General features: G+C 34.2%; 3 protein-coding genes across 3 annotated transcripts in view; 1 reads left to right on the plus strand and 2 right to left on the minus strand.

Moving 5' to 3' along the window:
• Positions 1-367: 367 nt before the first annotated feature.
• LOC132705387 (uncharacterized) lies at positions 368-6,387 on the minus strand. Its single transcript, XM_060675944.1, has 5 exons — positions 6,308-6,387; positions 6,107-6,232; positions 1,873-2,031; positions 722-1,097; positions 368-666 (listed from the first exon to the last, which is right to left on the minus strand). Exons 1-5 carry the CDS (start codon positions 6,341-6,343, stop codon positions 410-412), a joined length of 954 nt encoding a protein of 317 aa, XP_060531927.1. The 5' UTR covers positions 6,344-6,387; the 3' UTR covers positions 368-409.
• A 1,362-nt stretch (positions 6,388-7,749) lies between these two features.
• On the plus strand, positions 7,750-14,331 carry LOC132705483 (sarcosine dehydrogenase, mitochondrial). Its single transcript, XM_060676081.1, has 15 exons — positions 7,750-7,942; positions 8,423-8,552; positions 8,626-8,749; positions 8,806-9,018; positions 9,142-9,229; positions 9,488-9,729; positions 9,779-9,962; positions 10,036-10,301; positions 10,361-10,561; positions 12,479-12,727; positions 12,781-12,929; positions 12,978-13,234; positions 13,293-13,405; positions 13,454-13,611; positions 13,668-14,331. Exons 1-15 carry the CDS (start codon positions 7,816-7,818, stop codon positions 13,855-13,857), a joined length of 2,691 nt encoding a protein of 896 aa, XP_060532064.1. The 5' UTR covers positions 7,750-7,815; the 3' UTR covers positions 13,858-14,331.
• A 197-nt stretch (positions 14,332-14,528) lies between these two features.
• Positions 14,529-24,760, minus strand: part of LOC132705106 (dynein axonemal heavy chain 12) — a 32,740-nt gene continuing 22,508 nt past the window's right edge. The window contains exons 36-45 of the mRNA XM_060675539.1: positions 22,800-22,927; positions 22,632-22,744; positions 21,128-21,920; positions 18,579-18,806; positions 18,258-18,523; positions 17,916-18,209; positions 16,028-16,534; positions 15,574-15,909; positions 15,216-15,359; positions 14,529-14,745 (exon numbers count right to left, since the gene is read on the minus strand). Of these exons, the coding sequence (XP_060531522.1) occupies positions 14,582-14,745; positions 15,216-15,359; positions 15,574-15,909; positions 16,028-16,534; positions 17,916-18,209; positions 18,258-18,523; positions 18,579-18,806; positions 21,128-21,920; positions 22,632-22,744; positions 22,800-22,927 (2,973 nt within the window). The 3' untranslated portion in view covers positions 14,529-14,581. The remainder of the gene's footprint in view (positions 14,746-15,215; positions 15,360-15,573; positions 15,910-16,027; positions 16,535-17,915; positions 18,210-18,257; positions 18,524-18,578; positions 18,807-21,127; positions 21,921-22,631; positions 22,745-22,799; positions 22,928-24,760) is intronic.

Below are 24,760 nucleotides of genomic sequence, written 5' to 3' on the forward strand. Positions count from 1 at the left end.
ATATATTGAGATTTTTCAAAATTTAGTTCTTGGCTTTTCATGAAGAGGTTGCTAATTAATAATTCTTTTACTTCTTCTTTTACATAGAATAATTAATCATTACTGTGTGAACATTAAGTTTAGTTTGATAACCGTGGTCAATTTGCTATTTTTTCTTAAATTATCTGCATTTGCAATTTTTGCAATTTTGCAAAGAAATTTACTGGGAGTTTATCGAAATTTATTTAACATTTCTGAATTTAATAAATTCATTATTATAATAAATATAAATAATTATTATGATACATTATTTATTATTACGGATTACAGAAATTCCACCACCTGACTGGATCTAAAGTATTAAAAAAACGTGTTTTCTTTTCCAAAATAGAAACTTTATTTTAGTTGCGAATAGAATTTGCTACATGCTTCATTGTCTTCTCGTCGCGTATTTGGGTTTGGTTATACCGATGTATCCGACAACTTCCATTGGCCGGTCACCATCAAAATCGTGGTGAATATTTGTAGTTTGAACTTCCGTTTGAAATCCTCTCGCACTAGCCACCGCGGCTTCTTCGGCTAACTCCGGAGGAACGGATTTTGCAGCCGCTTCAGCGGCTCTGACTGCTCCCGCAAACTTACTCATAGCTTCAGCTTTCGCTAATTTATCGACCGCTTCACTAAGCTCTAAATAAAAATTTGCATTTAATTGTGCATCTCGAGAATTAAACGTATAACTTGCCAGCATCAGGTTCTCTTCTCATATCGGAAACTATTTCAATCTGACTTGCGCTAGCTTCAGCCATCCTTTCCAGCGCTCCCCTAGATAACTTTAACTCTTCTGGTGGTGACGTCGTGGTTGGTGAAAATCCGACCCTGCCTAACGACGTCTCCTTATGTTTTCTAAGTTCCTTTTCCACGGACCTGTCGAACCATTCCATAAGCGATTCTCTGCGTTCCTCCGCTACCTTAGGCTTCTTATTGTCCTCCTGCATGAGCTCGTTTAGAAGAAGAGACTGAGGGTTGCGATATGGTGATTGTCCGGCAGGTAATTGTTCTGTAGCCGTTTGATTAATATTTTGGATGCGTTTCAATTTCGGCGTTCTTTGGTGACCATTCTAGTGAGATTATTTTAGTTCAATTAGTCCATACACAGAATAATATGTGGTGGCTCAAAATACACCAGCTTTGATTAGTGTATTTATCGATACAACAAATAAAAAATCTCAGCGATTTGGGGTAACGTTACCTCGAGATAGAGAGTGTCACTTTTTTAAAGAGATTATATAAAACGTTATGGACTTTAGGAATGGGGACTCTGAATATGATGATAGCGGGTCAACGGAAGCCTTTTTTGACCCTACATAAACCGACCTCTAAGTACTAAATGAGAACCCCATAAAATATTTTGCGCCAACTTGCTGTGGTATTTTTTATATGATTATCATAATTTAAAATTACTATTTTTAATTACATAATATATTTTTTTTAATTATCGTCAGAATCTATTTTTTTTCTAAACATTTTCATGTATAAATATCGAAATATCGTTTTCCGCTTCGTTTGAACAAAAATATTTTGTTAGAGTAGTATAAATCTTATCCTCTTATTTCATAGCTTGCGTAGCTAATATTGAAATTTGAGACTAGATGGTATTTTTTGGTAGGTGGTACATTAAGTACCAAGTTCAGAAAAGTGAAATTTTACTTGAATAAAGTAAAATCACTTTTTTGATTAGGAGCGTACATTATTATTTAATACTTTGTACATAAGTAAAAAAATAATAAAATTTTGTTAAGAGAAAACAATGTTGTAAATGGGCTATTAATTTAAAATCTAAAATTTTGAATAAGTTAATGTAGTTCGTGTAGAAAATCCTTTGAAACAGCATACCTGGTCGAGAATATCGGTTAAATTGATATTATTGGGCATCCAGTTTACATCATAATCTATGTGAGGGCCGTATACTTCCTGTTGGATGGGATACACGCAAGGCCCGGGGTTAGAAGCTCTCCCTGCAACTGGCACTCTGATATGCCCGTAGGACGCATACTAAAACATATAACTGTTCCGCTTGTGTTTGCCTTTGATGCTCAAATGAGTTTTCCGATATCGTAGTCCCACAAAAATCAATGCACCGAATATTATTCCAATGTTATTTAAAACGAATAAACAAATTTTTTTTAATTTTTTTAATTTTTTTTTAATTTTTTTTTTAATTATTCTTATGAAATATGGTCGTGATTTTTAAATATATATATATATATATATATATATATATATATATATATATATATATATATATATATATATATATATATATATATATATATATATATATATATATATATATATATATATATATATATATATATATATATATATATATATATATATATATATATATATATATATATATATATATATATATATATATATATATATATATATATATATATATATATATATATATATATATATATATATATATATATATATATATATATATATATATATATATATATATATATATATATATATATATATATATATATATATATATATATATATATATATATATATATATATATATATATATGTATATATATATATATATATATATATATATATATATATATATATTTTTTTTTTTTTTTTTTTTTCACGTATTCTCCGAAAACACTTCGAACACTGTTTAATAATGTTATACAAATTTTAAAATATAGTGGCTATTTCACTTTTTCTAGTTATTTGGCTATTTCTGTTATAGATTAATAAAAAAAATCCAGAAATTATCAAGGCAGGTTGACTAATCTAAAAAATAATAATAATATGCATAATAAACGACATAAAAAACCTATGTTAAACGGAGACATGACTTCGCATCTTAGGCAAGACGGTTATATATTTTAATACAATTATAAATAATTAAGTTTTGAACAAGGAATCAGGTAACTGAATATCAGTTAGTTGCCGTCTATACTTAGACCTGAAATATAGTGCTTTCACAACCGACTTTGCCTACTGTTTGCTACTCCCAAACCGCAGCCCCTTATAGAACATCCTGTGGAGTAGAATGTTGTATAATATAATATATTACCATTCCAGGACCGTCCTAGGAATTTATCCACTTTCACTAACAAGCGGGATATAAGTATGTTTTCCATCTTTTTTGTCGAGCAATCCTTGAAACGCGTACATAAAAAAAATAGTACAAAGTATCACTTTATTACATTCTATTTCATTAGATTTCTACATAGTACCATTATTAATATACAAAATATTAAATATAATAATAAAGTATCAGTCACTTAAAAAATCGTTACTGTCGCTACGACGTCACCTAGTTTAATGATCAACTCCTCCAACAATCGTTCTCGATAAATATTTTCTTCTTTTATTAGTCGTTTTTTACACCTGCTTTGTACTCATATTTTAGCTACCCCTTTCCGAATTACATTTATGGTACTATCACTAAATTTTGGTGCAGTGTTATTTCCTCTTATATGCGCTGATACGGGGGTAATCTTAAGTCCGTTTTGTTGTTCGTCTAGCTCTCTTCAAAATATAAATCATTTTTGTATAGAAATTCTTTAGTTTCTTCTTTATTTTAAAAAGTAGTTGGAATTTTTCTAATTTGGACTGAATGATACGAGGCATTATCCAACACATTAAGAGTATTTTGGGAATTTTGGTCGTGTCACTTGTTTTTATTGCTGCTCCTACTTCTCCATCTAAAAAACTATATAAAACTATAAAATTGTAAACATTTAAAACAATTTGTTTAACATCCGAAGACAAATGGATCCGTATTATTATTTGCTGAGGTAGTTCGTCTTCTAAATTATCAATAGGTTTGACTACTATCTCCATTTCGTCTTCTTTCTTTTTTCGTTGTTTTCCATGTAATCTTTTAACAGGGGAAAATCTGCTTCATTCCACGGTCTCCACATTTTAAAGTGTTAAGAAACAGGAACCTTCAAAAAATGTTTAATTGTGAGATTCTAATAAGTATTTATCTGTATTCTTATGTTGTTGTTTACAAACAGAAAAACTATGTAGAAGACACAAACACTACAAGAAGAAGAATGTTGTTAATCGACAGGTACACAAGACAAAAATGTTTATTTACAAACTTACCTGTAAGATAAATAGAGTACAGTACAGTGCCCTTACCCGTTGAACTATCCATTGAAAACAGCCTCGCAGGATCAAAGCTCGAGAATCAGGTACATAAATACGTACTTACTGGAAGGATCACAGTCAAATACCTCCGTAATGTATACGAACATATTGCAATTTAGATTAAACTCTTAAGAACTAAACAAAATAACCGGATGTTAAAATAAACGCTTCTACTTATTCGAAAATACCCCGCAGTATCAATGCTTAATCAAATTTAAAACAGTCCTTTTACGTTTCAAATAAAAATTTGCAGAATAAACATCTGTTGGAATGTCCACTGTCCTGCAAAGGTCTGCAGTTAAGGTATTGTAAAATACTTAAAACCTCAAAGCAATATATGCACTATATTTTTGGTCGTACCATAACAGGATCGCTCTGCAACGACCTAAATAAATAGAATATATAGGGAGTAACTGTCGAGACGGAAGGGTCAATCCCATCATGCTTCTGTAGGACAAATGCAACATGATAACTATATTTCCTACATTACCGCCAGATAGACGATACTTCATAAATGAATAAATATAACCCCGCAAAAGGAAACTATACCCGTCTGCCAACCAGGTATGGTCTGTTCATAGATATAAGAAAGTGACCAATTGCCTTTGAATGGGATTATCCAAGGGTGGTCATTAACATACAATGCAACAAGATTATCACCTAAAGTTTCGGAATTTAAATTCAGGTAAAATTGTGGTCCGTAATAGAAAATAATTTTATACCTACCTGTGTTTAATAATCTTTGGTTTGGTATACTTAGTTTAAGTTTATTAGTGATCATTCTTATTGCGTGTGTAATACAGCGTGTGTTGAATCGTGTGCGAATTATGCAAAATATGTGCGAGTTTAGTGTACCTCAGGAGCTGCTCCCGCTCAAATGTAGAAAACGCTGTTCCATTGAGACTAAGGAAGTTATAAACAATATTTATTTGACTCTCATTGAACGTGGTGCCAGCAAGCAAGCATCTTTAGAAGAAACGGCCAGATTGACGAAAATTCCAACATCAACTGTATGGAAAATTATGAATAATCCCATTTCAGCGAGGAAAAAAAGAAGCGATGTTGACATTTTCTCGAGTGTAAATGAAAGTGATCAAGATATAATACGGCGTTAAATCTACCAGTTATACGAGGAACAAAGCTTGCCTACATTAGATATCTTAATTAGGAGGATTGAAAAAGATGAAACCGGTGTTAAATGTGGCAGAACTACCTTATGGAAGTGACAAAAGGCAAGTTTTAATGGAATCTTTTAGAATTCGGAAATGGCGACTGGAATATCTAGAAAAAATTAGGATTTACAGAGAACAACAAAGGCCAATTATTTACTTGGATGAAACCTGGTTGGACACTTATGATACCCCGGAAAAGGGTTGCGTTGACTCAACCGATAAGTGTGAAACAAACGCGCCATCAAAAAGAGGTAAAAGAATAAATATTTTACAAGCTGGCTCTAAAGATGGTTGGATTCCAAATTGACTTTCTCTGTCTGCGAAAAATATTAAAGATTCTTCTCTGGATTACCATGAAGACACCACCGCTGATTTATTTGAAAGTTGGTTTAAAAACAAACTAGTTCCAAACATTCCTCCTAATAGCGTCATTATAATGGACAATGCAAGTTATCAGTTGACTGAAACCCCTTCCTCATGTGAAATGAAAGCAACAATCCAAAACTACATGTATAATAACAACATTTATTTTCACGAAGATTGTTAATAATTAACTTTAATATTCACCGTTGGTTAAAGCTAAATAAACACAATCAGAGAGGTAGCGATAATATTTCGAAAGTTGAAAATTCAAACAAAAGAACAATCATCGGCAATAATATGTAATTTACCAAAAATTAGGTCAAATAGGAAATAACCGATCCATTTAAGTTGTGATCAAACTAACCAAAACTACTTTAATAGTGAAATTTACTTCCAATAATATTTACCTCGGCATAAGTTCCCAAATCCTGAGGAAGCGAGGCGGGCCTATCAGCGTTTCGTTCAACCGAGAGTTGAACTGTTCTGTGTGAAGGAAGCTGCGTTGAATCCGATAGATTGGCTCGTCTTGATGGCTGAAAATTTGTACCTCTTTATAGATACCTTAATGTTTACTGTTGGTATTTGAATTTATCGCTTCAGTCACTTACGTGCGGATTATGCCTACCACTCATTTTACTAAGCATTCACAGCGGGGGACATTTGTCAAACTGAAATTTTGACGTCAAATGATACAACAAATAACCGATTTCAGAGCACCAGAAATAAATAATGCTCCATGATTTCACGAGTACATTAATTTAGGCATGTGATTCGCGAATTTTATTGATTAAATATTCGAACGTTTACTGATACAGTGTGATACAATATTTTTTATGAGCTCTTCACAAATTTGGCATTTGCTGCACAAACGATATGAAATGATATTTGTAACATCGGAAAATGGGTTCTCAGGAATCATATTTTGCTGATTCATTAGTTTGGACTGATAGGGTGAGGAAGTGATCTGTACTTTAGTGAGTTCAAAGCTACATTAAGAACTCAAATTTGCAGTTTTAATAACTTTCAGTCAAGTAAAATTGGGACAATTCGAGAGTCTCTCTCTATTTGAAATTTTACAGCGTTGTGAATATTTCGAGTGATTGTGATACACGAAAAATGGGACGAAACTTAGCTTGAAAAAGTATCACTCCATTAACTTTAGTCATAGCAGAAATACAGTTGATTATTATTATTGCGTGGGGTTGGGAACTGGGGGTCTTGGTAGACAGTTCATTGAGTTTAGAGATAGGATACTTTAAAAAAATGCTAGGGATATTCATATCGTTAAACGTATACAGCTTTTGTATTCGTTCCTTGCGAGACTTCAAGTTGGGTGCTGTTCCAGTGTATGGATACCATAAAAATTATGCTGAAAGGATTCAAGAAATATTTTTTAATTATGAGAGGTACAGACTGTGTGGGATGCTGCAATCTTTCCCGCAGATCATGACGTCACTCTGAACTTGAATACTTTGAAGAGAAGAAGGAAAAGCAAAGAGTTGAAATTACTGTATGTCTTAAACCACCATCACCATTTTCAACGGAAATCGAATTTTAACAAACAACTGCAAACTGTTTGTATACCCTTTATTCATCACATTTCATATGAATGATATTTGTCATAAGTTACAAATTTACAAAAGTTAACAAAAATCATAATTAAATAAAAAATAATAAATAATAAAAAATTAATAAATGTTGAAATAAACCTTTTTGTTAAATAAAATATAAATAAAATAAAAATGTTATTGTTTATCGATTCTTTCTTCGATGGTAAAATTAGAGAAAATCGCCGTATGCATAACAACACGTAAAATAAACTATTCAATTAATAACATTTAATTTAATTTAATTTTACCCCTTGTACAAAGTACAAGAGTTAAAATTTTATCTCAATTTGAAAAGTTAAACGATACCAATCGACTCCCATATTTGCAAACATTGAAACTTGCGTTACGCTACTGATTAGCGGGGTCATCAAAAAGTTTAACGCTGATAGAAACGGTTGCTGTCTATCGTTATTAGTCTTAATATAATTTGAATTTGAACCTGACCACGGTACAAACACAGAGATACGACAACAACATTTTGTGTATTTACAACGTTTATCGGAGATATGTTTCGAATCAGCCCAAAATCTATTAAAGCGGAAAAATTAATCGGTTTAGAGAAATTGAAACAGTGCGAAAAGTGCTATAGCAATGGCTCGAATGTACCTAGACAAGCAGATGTTGTTATTATCGGTAAGAGTTCAATAAAATGCATTGAGTCTTTATAGCTCCTTCATAAAGATTACGCATTTACCGTAAGGTTTGACAAATCAAATTAAATATTTCGTTTCAAATTCAGTTTGTTGTTGTTAATTAATTTGTTTTTCATCTGGAACTCAATGTCCGGATAAAAATACCAATTCGGTAGCTTATCTGCTTGACGGTAAACAATGCCATGCCAAAAGGTCAAAAAATGTGTTTAAATTGTTTTTTTTCTTAATTTTACAGTAAACATCTTTCATCATATTTACTACTTGTATATGAAATCAAAATAAAAGTAGACTAGACATTTATGAAATAACTGAAACTATCTTATTTGTAAAACAGACGTTTTATACAAATTTTTGATTCAAGAAGAAATTTGCTGAATAAAGGCGAACAATTTCATTATCGATAAAAATCAATGCCTGTATAAGAGACTATAGCAACAAAACATTTTTTTATGTCTTGTAGGCGGAGGCATAGCTGGTTGTACGACATTCTATCAGTTATCCAAGAAGGGGCTAAAGCCTCTTCTTCTCGAACGTTATAAGGTGACCAGTGGGACCACCTGGCATACTGGAGGGCTGATATGGAGCCTGAGGTATAGTAACATTCGAACCGGCACGCGCTTAGGCAACTTTTGTTTATTGTGATTTGAAAAAGTAATTTTTTAGACCTTCCGATGCGGAAATTTTATTGCTTCAAAAGACCGTCGAAATTTTAAACAATATCGAAAAAGAAACAGATATCAATCCGGGTTTCAAACATACAGGTGGTATTTTTATTGCCAGAACTAAGGTAATGCAATTAATTGTGTACTTAATAATAAATCTAAAACCGTCTGCGCTACGTAGGAGCGACTCGAAGAGTACAAACGTCTCCATACGTTGGGACACTTCTTCAACATTGATAGCAAACTGCTTAGTCCCAAGGAAACGCAAAAACTCTGTCCGATTCTAGACCCCAACTCATTTCACGCGGCTCTCTACTCCCTGCCAGATGGTTATACCGATCCCACGATGTATTGCAACGCACTGCTCAAAGGTGCTCAGAAAAATGGTGGACAGGTAAATTAAGAAAATATATACCTATAAACGCAATTAATGGCGAACGATAAAATTTATGCATTTCATTCCTGTGAATTGCTGCACAGAAAAACCGAGAACAATCAGACTCTCTGTATGTTTTAGCTGATAGAAGGTGTGTCAGTGACAAACATATTCACCGAAGAATCGACGCAAAGCATGAAGAAAGTTATAGGGGTTGGAACCAATAAGGGTAAGAATATATTCCAAAAAAACAAATGTACCAAGGCAGCAATGATTGTTTTTTTAATTTTGTTCTTCAAAAAATGGTAGTGGTAAAATGCTTATGCTATTAAAGAGTGGTTGAACTATATTGCCTTAATAAAGATATTGAAATTAAAACGGTATATTTTGAAAAGCAATCAATTAATTTTAATTATTTCAAGTATTTTCAAGTGCTAAAATATTTATTGAAGAAAGGAATAATGATTAAATATTAACCAATTTGTAGGAACTATAAAAACCAACACGGTAGTAAACGCAGCCGGTGCTTGGGGTAGAGCTGTTGCTCACATGGTGGGAATGGATATACCTATTCAACCTATGAAACACAGCTACGTAATTACGAATGATATACCTGGTGTTCAGGACAGTCCGCCTGTAAGATGCCACGACGGTAATATTTATTTCCGACCACAAGGCGCTGGCATTTTACTCGGGGGATACGAAATGAATCCTGAGTTACTCAGAGAGGTACAAACTTAGCCAATATCGGATCCATTTGTCTCTTAAATTTTTATAGGCACCCGAAGATTTCGATTTTAAATTATTCGAATTGGACAAAAGTTTATTCGAGATACACTACAAGAACGCGGTGAAATTATGTCCCGTTTTGGAAAATACCGGTATCAAGACGGATATCTGTGGACCCGAAAGTTTTACCCCGGATCACAAACCAATAGTCGGCGAAGATCCGAGAGTTGTAGGTGGGTACATTGCAATTAGTTCGAGCATCTGTCGTCGAAAATATGAGAAACTGTTTTTGCTGGTATAATGCAGGTCTTTATCACAATGCTGGTTACAACTCTAGCGGAATGATGCTCAGCGGTGGCGTTTCGGAACAACTAGCTATATGGATAGCGACCGGACGTCCCTTAATAAATATGCATTCTTTTGACATCCGGAGATTCTCGCAAGTTCAAAGGAGAAACCGTCCATGGATCACCGAGACTAGCCACGAGAGTTATGGGAAAAACTACAGCATCGTTTATCCTTACGATCAAAGATTGTCCGGCAGAAATTTAAGAATTGACGCTTTTCACGAGGTATAGGCTGGTGTTCAAATTATCAAAAACTTTTACATAGCGAGGTATTGAATTATTAGCAATTGGTAGCGAGCGGTGCGGTCATGGAACAAGCGTTGGGATGGGAAAGGCCAGCTTATTTTATACAGGAAGATCGTACTGCGCCCGTTAGAGGATACGATTGGTACGGGTACTACGACCATAATCGGAACAGTGACCAAAGATACGAGAAAGAAATCGAGAAAGATTTGACTTTTGATTTCTCGGAACACCACGATTTGGTAAGAATGACAATTCTATCTTTTCGACACTTGCCGACTGTGATTAAAAACCGACAGCACTATAATAAAATCTTAAAACCTACAGAAACTGAGAACCAACATCATCCCCGTTCTTTGGATAATAAAAAAAACTGTTGAACCATCAATATAGGTCATCGAAATGTCATAGTATTTACCAGAGACTCAAATCTACTACGTTGAAATTTTAATGCAACCCAGCGCAATGAAAACCTTCATCCCACTGATAAGAATTTTTTAAAGTTCTTTCAAATTTGTAAATCATTATTTATTCAGTGAACACGATCTAAACTGGTGTTGTAAAAGCGTGATAGACAAGTGAAACAAATTTCACAATAGAAAGAGAGAGCCAATTGGCATGTCTCGTTGTTTGATTACCTTATATACTTTAATAAAATTGTGTATATAAAATCAAATCTCGCGAGAGCGGCGCTCAAATTTTACACAGAATTTTTTCTAGAATCCCCGCTTTTATTAAAAATGTTTAGTAAAACTTAATAATCCCTACTAGTAATCGAATTTAAAAACGTGAGCATCACTTTCCATTGCAGGTCTTTTTGTAAAAATATTTGTTAAAATAAAAATTTGCCTTTTCTACCTGGTATTTATTTATGTTATAACAAAATCTTAATATTTTTGAAATTCTTTTGACACTTCCATATTCTTTTCGGTGAAAAGTAAAGCGAAGAATTAAAGGGTGTTAAAAGTCTTCCTCTGGTAGGATAATTATATTTGGTGGACAGTTGTGGCCTTTGAATGTTCTTAAACAAGGCTCTCCTTGGCATGTCTTTATCGCTACTTTCAATTAGGGCAGTTAGGCATATTAAGCTGCAATGGCGTATTTCAGGATGGCACACAAGTACCAAATAAGTATACACATATTAACGATATTTTTATGACCGTGCAGAGAAGAGGTTTTTATTTTTTTAAGCGAAAACCGTACATTGGATTGAAGAAAATCAAAAATTCAAATTTCTTTAGAAATGATAATTCACTGGCGTACATCAATGTCTGCCAAAATATACTGATGAAATTCTGTGCGCCCGCCACTGGTATATTTTAAAAAATTGTGGTACACTAAATAAGGCGTCTTGATACGTAGTACATGTGTGGAAAAGTTCATTAAAATATCTACAGCGGTATTAGAGATATTAAAAAAATATATTTTATTTTTGATAACTTCACCACCCTGTTTCTCAAAAGTTAAGACGTTTAGAACATATGTTCATATGAAGTTTTCTTTTTATAATGGACTCAAAAACTGCCCTCTTAATTATTGACATTCAATTAGAAAACGGCCGATAGATCAATATAGCCCCGTATTGAGTTATTTATTACAGTAATGTAATAAATAACTCAATTAATGTTATTGTACGTGCTAGAATCGGGTATTTTTACAATAAGGATTGACACTTTATTCTCAATGTCCCCAGCAAATGTGTCTGTTAAAAAAAGTCTTTACTACATCAAAAGTTAATTAATTGTATTAATTAATGGCTAAAACATATAATGCATTGGATCAGTCTCTTAAATTGCTAAACAATACCTTTTCCACACATCTGCGTAAAGTATTATTATCTTTAAATATTTAAGTAATGTCTACTGTATACTATTTCCAAAGTCTAAGTCCCTCGCACAGATCGTACTAGGTATTTATTTATTTTGTTTTATGTGTATTTTTCCTGCCTAGCGTTGCTACCTTCTTCCTAGGATAGGTTTAAAAATGGAGGCGCAAAATGTCTTATTTTGTTCATCCGAACCGTATCCTTTTCATTGTATATCAATATGTGAATAAAATTATTATTATTATTAATTAGTGTTGCTATGCGATCGAACAATGTGGCCGTTCCAATTGTAAAATGCGGTTATTTTAATTCAAATATGTATTATTCTACACAGATAAAGGAGGAAGCGTTAGCGTGTAGAAACAACGTAGCACTGTTCGATTTGTCCTGTTACACTAAAATGTATTTGACCGGTCCGGACGCAGAGCAAGCTGCCGATTGGCTGTTCACTTCCAACTTGAGCAACCAACCGGGAAAAGTATCATATACGCTTTCGTTAAACTCTAAGGGAGGTATTGAAGCCGATATCACGGTAACCACTTTAGAAGAGGGAGGTGGGACTTTAGTAGGACCAATTCTAAAAGTATACTAGTCTAACAACGTTTCAATTTAATTTTAATGGTAGAAAATTATCAGGGGAAAGGTTACTATGTGGTAGCAGGAGGAGTGTCAGGTTATCAAACAAAATGTCACTTGAGGAAGCAGTTGCATAAGAAAAATTTTAAATCATACCTTACGGAAATCAGCGAAAGGTTGGGAATATTATCGATTCAAGGCCCAAAAAGGTAAGCATATCGCAATGGTAACTGGGGTTTAATTTTCATAATCTCCAGTCGAGAGCTGCTCCAAGCTGCCACAGACTTTCCGATAACAGACGATCGTTTTCCGATGGGAATGTCCCATATCGTGAAAGTTAATGGACACACTTGTAGAGCTATGAGGATTAGCTATGTGGGAGAATTGGGATGGGAACTTCACGTTCCTGTTGATTATTGCGTGTCAGTATTTAACAAAGTCATGGAGGCCGGCAAGGGATTCGACCTCAAACACGCCGGATTCAGAGCATTGGACGCTTTAAGTATGGAGAAAGGTACCGCTATGTTAGCAACTTTTAGAAACCTGCGAACCATCGAATTGTCTGTTTATAGGATACCATCTAATGAATACTGATATTAGAGTTGATGATAACCCGGTAGAAGCTGGTCTGACGAAGTTTTGTAGAAAAGATGGTCTTTATCAAGGGAAATCTGTTGTAGAAAAGGTGTGAGTTTGGTAAATGAAATACCGCAATTAAAAAAGATTTTTTTAGCTGAAACAGACAGGATTAGCGAAAAAAAGGTGTTTTTTTGTCCTCCATGACCACGTTGCACTTTACGGACTGGAAACGATCTGGAGAGACGACCAAATTGTAGGGTACTTAAGAAGGGGAGGTTATGGATTCTTCCTCGATTCTCCTATAGGAATTGGGTAAATAAATATATTCATTTTGCATAAAAATTACCATACACATTTTTTGTATGCAGGTATGTATCTCATCCTAAGGGCAAAACAGTGGATAACGAATTTTTGAAAACTGGCGAGTACCAAATTGAAGTGCGAAATAAAAAGTATCCTGCAACCCTTTACATAAACAGTCCGTTTGATCCCAACAACCAACGATTATTGGGACGCTACGAGCAACTGTTCGAGGAGCAAGCTCATTTTGAAGACTGATTTGGTGTGACGTTGTAATTATAAACTTACTCTAACTTAATATTTATATTTCAAATAACAAAATATTATCTAAAAGACAGAAAATAAAAACAATTTTTTATTAGTGTTTCGATGTTGCATTTGACTATGCTAGATAGTCAGGTTCATTGGGTACCAAATAGCAACCTCGAAACAAAGAAGTCGAAACTGGTAGCCATGATAAACAAACATTTATGCTAGCTTGCTTATGAAACCTGGAATTAGAATTATCATAACTGGTTATTTCATACAACAGCTTGGATATGTCTTTGGTCGTATTTATTAAACCGACACGCCCAAAAATTACAGGGCCAATAAATTAGGAAAACACCCCGATTCTGGACCGGTATTGAGGTGCAGTAAGAAAAATAAAAAGTAAAGACAAAAACTGAAAACTCTACCCCTGTCAAAATTGCGAATGATTACCCGCTCTTTTAGCGATAGAATTATTATACTGTGGGAAGGAAAATAACTTATAGTCTAAAATCATTACTATGTTGTAGCAATATATTTTTATTTAATAAATATCAATAAATATACAAAACAAATACAAATAATTTGCAAAAAATTTCACAATATGAGTGGAACCAAAAACGATGACACTATATCTAAAGATGAAAAACAACAAATTCGTAAACGATTTGGCCAGGCTCGATATGCAAACTGTTCATAAATTAATTTGTTAAATATTTAAGCCAATACCAATTTAGTCCAGCTGACATAATAGGGCCATACTTCTTTTAATCCAATGCTCTGGTCTTTTCTTAGTGTCAAGCAGAATCGGTAAGACATAATTGGTTGAATGTCCCGTTGTCGACAACACACCTCTCCTAGCAGAAGTTTTGTATACGGGACATACGTACCTCTTGCCTGTAAAATGGTACTACATCATTAAACTACATCAAAAATGTTGGGAAGGGATATTCAATAGAAGTATGCGTGAATCAAGTATCACTTTTCTTGCGGCATTCAACTTAGCCATTGACAGTTTTCCATTTCCGTTGACAGGTTCAGATCCCATTAATAATAATAATAATAATAATAATAATAATAATAATAATAAATTTTTAGACACTAAACGCAAAATTCAGGTTATACACTAACCCGAACTTTAAGGGCATGCGCGGAACATCGCTCCCTCCTGTACAAAAATGACTTAACCGCGTAGTGTAAACAGTTATACCAGCATTTTTGTTGCTATTGATCATAATACACTAATTGATAAGATCTGAATCCTACTTAAATAGGTTATTCTTCTCAGAAATACTGCTGATGGGTTTGCGGAATGGAATATCTGACGCTGTTTTCCTTGTACTACCCATTACTTTAAAAATTATTACCAGGTTCGTAAACATCCATTTTTAAGGGTACAATCCAAATAGCGGGCATTTCATCGTGCAATATATTTGGCAACAGCTCCTCTATTATTTGAGTATTTCTATCCCAGCGAGCTCCATCCGTAAAAAGGCCATAAATTAAAGCGCCTACAATAGAGAAGGTAAATGAAGAAGGTAATATAATAGAAATATTGCCGATAGTGAAAGTAATTTACAAAAAGTTAAAATTAGAGGGAAGTGATCGCGAATGCTATTGTTATTCCTTCCTGTATTATACGTCAACAATGAAAGACAAATTATTAGAATTACTACGTCACACACTTTTTCGGATTCAAAAGAACACGCTTAGCCAAATACTTACCATCAACCGGAGCTACATCTACGTCGCGACCGTCGTTCTTAAGGACCACAAAATCAAATGTTAATTTGTCGATCGCGATGGTATATTTTCGAGCAAAATTCTGTTTGACACCAGTCAAAAACGCCTGAGTGAAGAAGAATCCGGACAACCAGTAACTGTTTGGTTTTCCCGTTTCGAACCATTTTTTCAGAAACTGGATTCTATCCAAAAGATCGGCAACGTAATTAGGTAGATTTTTCAGACTTGGGTAGGAAACGGTCGCCCACTTGTCTGGTATTTTCCCCAATAACAACGACGTAGCGAAAGCTTCCACTTCTGGGTTAATTGCTATCAATCCTGAAACCGCCAAATTGTTGGTGAAACTCAATTACTTTACGGCGAAGTTCAACAAACAACAATGTCTGAATTAATCAACGTTAATGATTGTCTATATACGACCTTCAAACTAACGTACCTTGTATAGCTTTCTGCAATGTGCTAAGGGTAACTCTAATAGTATGTATCAGTTTATTGAACCGTTCCATTTCTTGAACGAGAACGGTGTTCATTGATTCCGAATAATCTACCGGATAAAGTTGGTTGGCTGCTTCGAGATCAAATTCCTGTGGTAGTTTAGATAAAATATCCGTGCTGATCATCAATACGTGCTTGTCAGTATCGCCTTCGCCTGTGGATGAAATTTCTCCGTACGCCTTCAGCACCGAACTCAACAGGAGTTTCGAATTTTGAAGGTCTCTTGTTTTACCCGCGTTTCCGTGCAGACCAAATACTTCTGGCGGATGTAACGACGGAAGCGATTGAATATGGGCCAGGTATACAAAGTAGTCTGATTTATCTGGTAGGCCGTAGAATTTGCCGATGGTACTGAAGACGTAATCTTTTTCCGTAACGATGTAAGGGTTCAAAAAATTGCTCAGTATCGTCACGATGAGGCGTCGATCCCAATCGTCAGTCACACGGCCTGAAAATATTTTTTCTCGATATTCAAAAAAAAAAGATTAATAGGTGGTTTAAAATTTTGTGCAGTCTCCTACGTAACTATCTTTTTATCTTATTAACACTAAGAAATAATTAGAAATTCTCCTGCGTCGGTTTTTGCTGAGTTGAACTTGCTGACATTTCGCCAATCATCCTGTTGGCTTCTTCAAAGTTTAACGGAAACTGGCTCGCATTTTACTCTGAACCTGCTTATATATTGTTCGGGGGGCGGAGGTAAATGAGGGGCATAAACACCGCCTCGGATGACTGACTGATTTAGCTCCGCCCCCCTCAAGCAATATATAAGCAGGTAGAGAGTAAAATGCGAGCCAGTTTCAGTCAGCTCTGAAGAAGCCAACAAGATAATTGGAGAAACGTCTAGTCGTAAGGATATCATAATATCCTCTCCAACTGAGGCATCCAGGACGTCGCCAGATGGCAATTCTGCAGGCACACCCAAAGACCGAATTCCTGGCCCTCTTCAATGAGGGCCTGTGCCATGGGTATTTAATTGGTCGTTGAGGTGAAAGGAATTAAGTACTAAATTATCAGTTTTCGCTGTAAAGTGGTTTAATATACAAGCTAGATATTTGGCTAGAGAATAATAGCAGATTAAAGGTTATTTTATCATCTTGACGATAGGATACTTTTGTAAGATATTTTGAATTTTTTCTTTATCCTTCTAGCATTAGAATATTAGGTTTAGAAGGATTGGATTTTTAAGATTACGAATTTCATTAGGTGTTGGACATGGCACTTTGTTTCCTCTTATTATTTGGGGACGGTCTATTTCGGTTTCAGTGATGATAAATCCTTTCTCGAAATAATGCAATTTTAGGAATCCAGAAGATTTGTGAATAGTATTACAGTATTACAGAATCTATATATCCCTGCAGTTTGCGACTTTTTATCACAATGTAACAATTGGATTAAATTTCTGTAAATAAAGGGTGCCCAAATATGGATGTAGAGAAGAATCAGTTACAATCAAAATCTGTTATAAAATAAAACTAACGCTACTCTGGGAAGACAACTTTGTACAGGCCAAGGGTACATTTTAATATCACGCCTGACCTCTTTTAACCACATTGAACTTCTTGTGCTTTTTGTGCTCTTTTATTCCATCACAAATGAAATGGCACTATAATAAATTCTCGATAAACCCCTAACCATCGTAAAATAAATATATTCCTACTAATATCCAAGTTAATTTAACATACGCAATCAGGACTTTTTCAGTTTGTGGACAAGTGGATGATTAGAAAGTGAACATTTTGGTAATCATTCTACTGAATAACCAATCGATTTTTATATGATTTGCTTGTAAATTAAATTAGGGAAATGCAATTGCATAGTTTTCATACCGCCGTAGTTGCATTCTCCAATGAGGTAGGTCAAAGCTTCGAAAGGTTCATCGCTCTCATTAATGAATATCTGGAGTTGTTGCGCGGATATGTCGAAATCCGAATCGTTAAATCCGTAAGGGATATTCCAGCCGAGGGCTCCGAACGTTCGCCTTTCTTGTACTACAGCGTGGAAAAATGCCAAACTGTACAACAGTCTAGCGAACATTTCTTCATGATTCGGACATCCCCTGTAAAAGTCTATATTCTTGACCGGATCGCTCATGTATGATTTCAACAAATTGTTTTGAAGACCTGGAACGCGAAGGATTAAAAATTGACGAGGAATTATTTATCCTCTACCAGTTGGAGGTTCGTTGGTCATTTTAACCCCCTTTTGCAATAAAGTCACGGGGAATTTATCAGAAGGATAACTCGTCAGCCATAACCGAAAGCTGTCATGAGTGGTAAAGTAGTCCAAGCTTTCAAATATCCTCTCCAACTGAGGCATCCAAGACGTCGCCAGATGGCAATTCTGCAGGCACACCCAAAGACCGAATTCCTGGCCCTCTTCGATGAGTGCCTGCGCCATCGGACCCTGACCCTGCCCCAACGAAATAGATCGGAATCTTAAACAATCATTTGTATTTTAAAATGAGGGGGCCTATATGTCATGAAATTTACTTGTCAGACATTCTCTTTTCGTCGGCGAATTTCACCAAAGCTGCCATAGGGTCGGTGCCGGGCGAAAGGATAAATATTAGGGGGCAAAGGCTATAGGAATCGTCGTACGATACGGAAATGCTGAAGGACGGAGGCTTAATGTATCTTTCATCCATTTCCAACTTGACGAAGTTCATTATAGCCGCTATTAATTGATCGGGTCTTAGAACTTTTACTACCATCAGCCTTCTACAAAATTCACAAAAACCCTTTACAACAAATTAAAGTACCGTGGGTTCAATTTATCTTGATAACATTTTAATTGGCTGTAACTTTTTTGTTTCTTGAGATATCAAGGTAAACAGAAAAACAAAATGTAGGATTAGTAGCCAAGTTTTTTTTTTAAGTGTCGTATAAAACAAAACACTATCAATTTTCTGACATATAAGACTAGATTATATATTTTTAATGGAACATCCTGTATATTATATATGTGTTGAATAGAATATCTCATTACAATTAACACACTTTATATTTTAGTCTACTCGTTTTTGATAAAGCAGCAAAAACAGGAAATTTTTATGTAATTTCAAAGAGTGCCGTGACTGACTGCAACAACAATAATTATTTACAAATTAAAGTAGAACAAAAACACGAAACACGATAAGACACAATAAAGTATAAAAATCTTTAACTATTCTAAATACTGCTGTATGTGACGACCATTGTTCTGAACACATCGTACACTCTAATTGTATGATGTCTTGCATTTAGTAACGTTTTCGGATTGTTTCATAACTGATTGAATGCCTCTGAAATTCTTTGCCGAAGTTCAATGACATTTTTACAAGGAGTTTTGTGCACGTGATTTTTTTGTGTCCCCAAAAGAAAAATTTTTAACTTGCCCAGCATTGTGAAGAGGGGCACCGTCTTGTTGCCATATAATCAGCCCTGATATATTTATTTTTGCTATAAGAGTTGCAAATAATGATCTCCAGTTAACTTTTGATATATAAATATCGGACCCTTCTATGACACCACACCATACGTTAATTGATTGTTACCCCTGGGTTTCTATTTCTTGTGTTTGACTACTATTATTTAAAGACCAACATCTAGTATTTTGTCCATTACAACCCTTTTTTGTAGTGAACGAACTTTCATCAGTCCATCAAATATTTTTCAAAAAGATATTCTCATTATGTCTATTTAAAAAATTGAAAAACTGAGAAATATCTGTCTCTTCATATACTCTAGTAACAGAGGAAATTTTCTTCATCTAAAACATTATGATTCCGGTATACCTCTTTAGCATTTAATACGTTACCGTTTTCTTTGGCAGCCTTGGAAATATTTGTTTTGAAGGAGCTCGGCGTTCTGGATAAAGTCTAATATACTGACGACGAACTGCAGTTGCACTTTTATTATTCAGAAACTATACTTGAAGCATATCACTCCTTTCACGGATGGTGAATTCGCGAAAAACTATTTTAACAATAATCACTTGGACAATAATTTGTTAAAAACTAGTGGACTCAAATATAAAGTGTGTTACATCATTGTAATCGGAATAAGATATTCTATTTATTAAATACATATTTAATACATAGAGTGTTCCATTTAAAAAATATGATGTAGGCTTGTACGTATTGTATGTAGGCTTGTATGTACTTGGAAAAAGATTTGGCTATTAACCAACAATATTTTGTTTATTTGCTTACCTCAATATCTCTAAAAACAAAAAAGTTACAGCCAATTTAAATGTTATCAAGATAAATTGAACCCACGGTACATCTCGCCACTTCTTGCTTAAATTACCTAACAACTTCATCTACATAGCTTAATATTTTTGGTTCTGTGTAAAAAAAAATTAATTTTGATTTGATAAAACTGCAAGGACTTCATTGTAAATGTGTAATAATGTTTTAAAAGTTTTTCTAATCTCTAATCTAAAATACCCAATTATGCACAAATGAAGGGTGCAGAAAATGTCTCTTAAAGACGCCAGTTTTGACGTGTGAAAAAACCGAACCTAAAAGAACCTGCAATATGTACATAGTTGAATCTCTTTATTTACAATAGTACAATGAAAGCGGGTTCGTCTGAAGTTGACCTGGTTAATTGCAAAATTTTACATTGAAATGGTGGGTAGGGCAGAGTTCATATTTTGTAGAATTTCATTTGGTTTCACAATAAAAAAGAAATACTTTTTACAAAACTTCTGGATTCCTCCTGCGTCGGTTTTTGCTGAGTCGAACTTGCCAACGTTTCGCCAATCATCCTGTTGGCTTGTTCAGAGCTTAAAACTGTTAGTTATATTGCCCTTATAGTTAGCTTTGAAGAAGCCAACAGGATGATTGGCGAACAGTTAGCAAGTTCGGTTCAACAATAACGGACGCAGGAGGAGTCCAGAAGTTTTGTAAAGGGTATTGAAAAATTAGATAAGATACAGTTATTACATTTGTAGCAAATTTGTTAAATAAAGTATCTCTTATTTCTCTTAAAAATGTTATTGTTGAAAGTTCTCATCAGAAAGAAACGTTATTTTTGCGTGGAAGAAAAAAATTTACCTAAATGAGTTCAGATTTGTATGCCACGGTTCAGGCCAGATCAAATCCTCTCGAAAATCGTCATATATCTCTTTCCAACGACGATGGTTCGCGACAAAGCTCTCCGAGAAGCCCTTAAAAGGCACCAGCTGATCCATTCTGCATATCTCATCCCACGAGCTGCTCGGCAACCAGCTCCGACAAGGGTTGGCTATCGGATTTTCGACGATTACTCCTCCAACGAGGAAAAACAGAAATTCCTTTTCGTCCAGTCTTCCTTGCGAAATCATTATTTTCGAACAGAGGATAAAGGAAAACAATAATTTGTCCTTCTCAAAAAGCGATCTCGTGATGTTGTTGTACAAATCGAATGTGAAAGCTTTAATTAAGCTCTGACACCTTTTCTCCACGCGTCTGAATTTTTCGGCTTTCTGGATGGAAGCCACGTATAAATTGATGAACCACTCCAGGGAATATTGATACATCGGATCCACATTCGCCAAATCCGAAATGCAATAGTAAAGCACAGAAGAGTGACCGGCGACGCCTTTGTATTTTATCCTGAAATCTTCGATGGTGCTTGCAATTTCCGATGACTTCTGCTGTTTTTCCTTGATCTCCTCGGACAAAATTTTCGAATCGTCCAAAACTTTTATCGCGACTTCGTCTTCCAAAATGTCCCCCTTGGTTTCGGCCAGCGTTTTTAATATTTTATCTTCAGTCTGCTCGAGAGCCGCCTTGTTTTCAGCGTTCTGAACGATCAGTCTCTCTTTTAATTGCTGCAGCTCTGGTTTCTCCACAGCTACGACGATACCTAGAACAGTCGGACCAGCGATTCAAAGCTATAGCAAAGAATTCCTTCTTTGTACATAGCCATACATATAATTTTTATATTAAAAAGTAACATAAAGTGTCAAAGCACTATTGAACTTGCTTGCTTAAATACAGGTTAATATATTATTTTCTATTAATTGAATTATACTTTGGCAACAAAGTTATCAAAGTTGTGAATGGTTTTTATCTCCTTTTTTACAATATATCTTCTATCGACCATACCAATAATTAAGATGGAAAGCTAAAAGTGAGTATATATGCCAGATATTTTATTCTGCGGTAGAATAAATTAGTTATGTTGTGGTTATAGTTATTATCGCAGAAAATAAAATCGAAAAATCAAAAGGGAGCGCACGAAAACGTCAAACGTCAACTAATATAAGTATTCAGCACTAATAAATTGGTTAAGGCTTTCGCGACCCGTTGATAAGCTATTATCTTCATTCGGGTTTAAAGGCCGTCGTCGATTGGAATTACTTCCTAAAGTTTCGCTAGCACGAGTGGCGAGCTTCTTCAGAGGTCCTTCCATCTCCGATGTTTACGTCTACGTCTACGTCTACGTCCAACATCGGAGATGGAAGGACCTCTGAAGAAGCTCGCCACTCGTGCTAGCGAAACGTTAGGAAATAATTCCAATCGACGACGGCCTTTAAACCCGAATGAAGATAATAGCTTATTCAGCACTATTTACCGAGCAACTGATCTTCCAAGCCCTCCAATGTAAGAGCAAAATTAATTATGGTTACTCTGTTGAAGACCTCAGGCAAATAATGAGGATTTCTGAATTTTGAAGTTACATACAAACTGCAAATGTAGAAGTTAGATAATTAATTGTAAACAGAGACATATTAATAAGCACCGAAAATTCTTGTGATATTCTATCACGTTCTCGCCCAAACTGATAATTTCTATTCCAGCTTGCTTGTATGTTTGCTTATACAACAATGGATCCAATGCAGCTTCCAATTCCTCACCAACATTTTCGATCTATAAATCACGATGATACATTTTATAAATCTCTAGTTTAATAAAGCAGATTAATCTAGGAAAAATGTAAAACCTCCAATTTACACTTTACAAAATATTAAATGTCCAATGATATAAAAAATAAAATTAATAAAAATAAATGTAAAATATATATATAACTATATATATAACTATATATATATATATATATATATATATATATATATATATATATATATATATATATATATATATATATATATATATATATATATATATATATATATATATATATATATATATATATGATGACACTATATTCCGGGATATCATCCGTTCGCTCGTTGAACTCCGACTGGAATCCTGCAAATCCTGCATCCGACTGGAATCCTGCAGACGTTTCGCCAAAATCTCACTTGGCATCTTCAATGCTCGCGCTCCGAAAACACTTCGAACACTGGGCGCGGAGCATTGAAGATGCCAAGTGAGAAAGTGAGATTTTGGCGAAACGTCTGCAGGATTCCAGTCGGATGCAGGATTTGCAGGATTCCAGTCGGAGTTCAACGAGCGAACGGATGATATCCCGGAATATAGTGTCATCACATTTTTCCATCCGTGAATCAATACGTGAGAATATATATATATATATATATATATATATATATATATATATATATATATATATATATATATATATATATATATATATATATATATATATATATATATATATATATATATATATATATATATATATATATATATATATATATATATATATATATATATATATATATATATATATATATATATATATATATATATATATATATATATATATAATAAATATTGCCAGGTATGTTGCACATTATTTTTTTTTAGTAGAGTGGAGAATACTGACTAAAATTTCTTAAGGAAACATATTATTTTCGAAAAATTCGAGTATCTACGTTCGTATAAAAATGTTATATCTCTTTATAACTTCCGAACCGTTGGGGCTACAAAATTAAAATTTGTCTCCTTTTTAACCCTCTACGCGATTCATAAGCTTATAAAAAATTGCATCGATACGACGCCAGCATCCATCTTTTTTTCGCGATTTTCGACTATTTTTTGGACATTGCTAGGAAAAACGATCAGTGTCCGAAATGTAAAGCAATCAACTTCATATTTGGCACATAGATGCACCTTTGCTCCGTGACGGAACCTATTGAAAATGGGGGAGCTGGGGGGTCGCCAAGTATTCTAAAAAAATTAAAAATCGCGTGTACAAGGAACTATACAAAAGATCCTTTTTCAAAAACCGTTTACGAGACCATAAAAATTCTTTAACCAGAAGACGCAGAAGATATATACTATATACTTTTATTCTTTACAATTGTTCAAAAATACACAGGGTGCGCCGCAAATTCAAAAAAACTGAAAAATGTGTCCCCCTGTTATTGAAAATTCGTTACAACTGAAAGACTATGATTCAGATGCCACGTTCTTTTGTATTTAAGGTTTTCACCTATTGTACAGTGTGTTCCCGATATTTAGTGCTAAATAAGTAATGTGTTAAGTGTCCTAAATTTGCAGATATCAACTTCAAATTTAGCAGAGAAGTAAAGGTGCGTGTCCACATTTAAACAATAGAAATTGGGTGCAATCAAATTTTACCAAGTATTTTATAAAAATTTTTGAATTTTTTTTTTTTGGTAATTTTGGCTTCCAGAAAAATATGTTTTCCTCCATAATCGTTTACCCGATCGGAAAAATTATTTAACCAGCCGACGCGGAAGATCTAGTGCAATAACATTTATTTCAGGCATTTTTTTGATTATGTACAGGGTTTTCAAATTATAGGCAAAAATC

This window comes from Cylas formicarius, unplaced genomic scaffold (genome assembly GCF_029955315.1).
Source record: "Cylas formicarius isolate icCylForm1 unplaced genomic scaffold, icCylForm1.1 PGA_scaffold_7__23_contigs__length_41026272, whole genome shotgun sequence".
NCBI classification, from domain to species: Eukaryota; Metazoa; Arthropoda; class Insecta; order Coleoptera; family Brentidae; genus Cylas; species Cylas formicarius.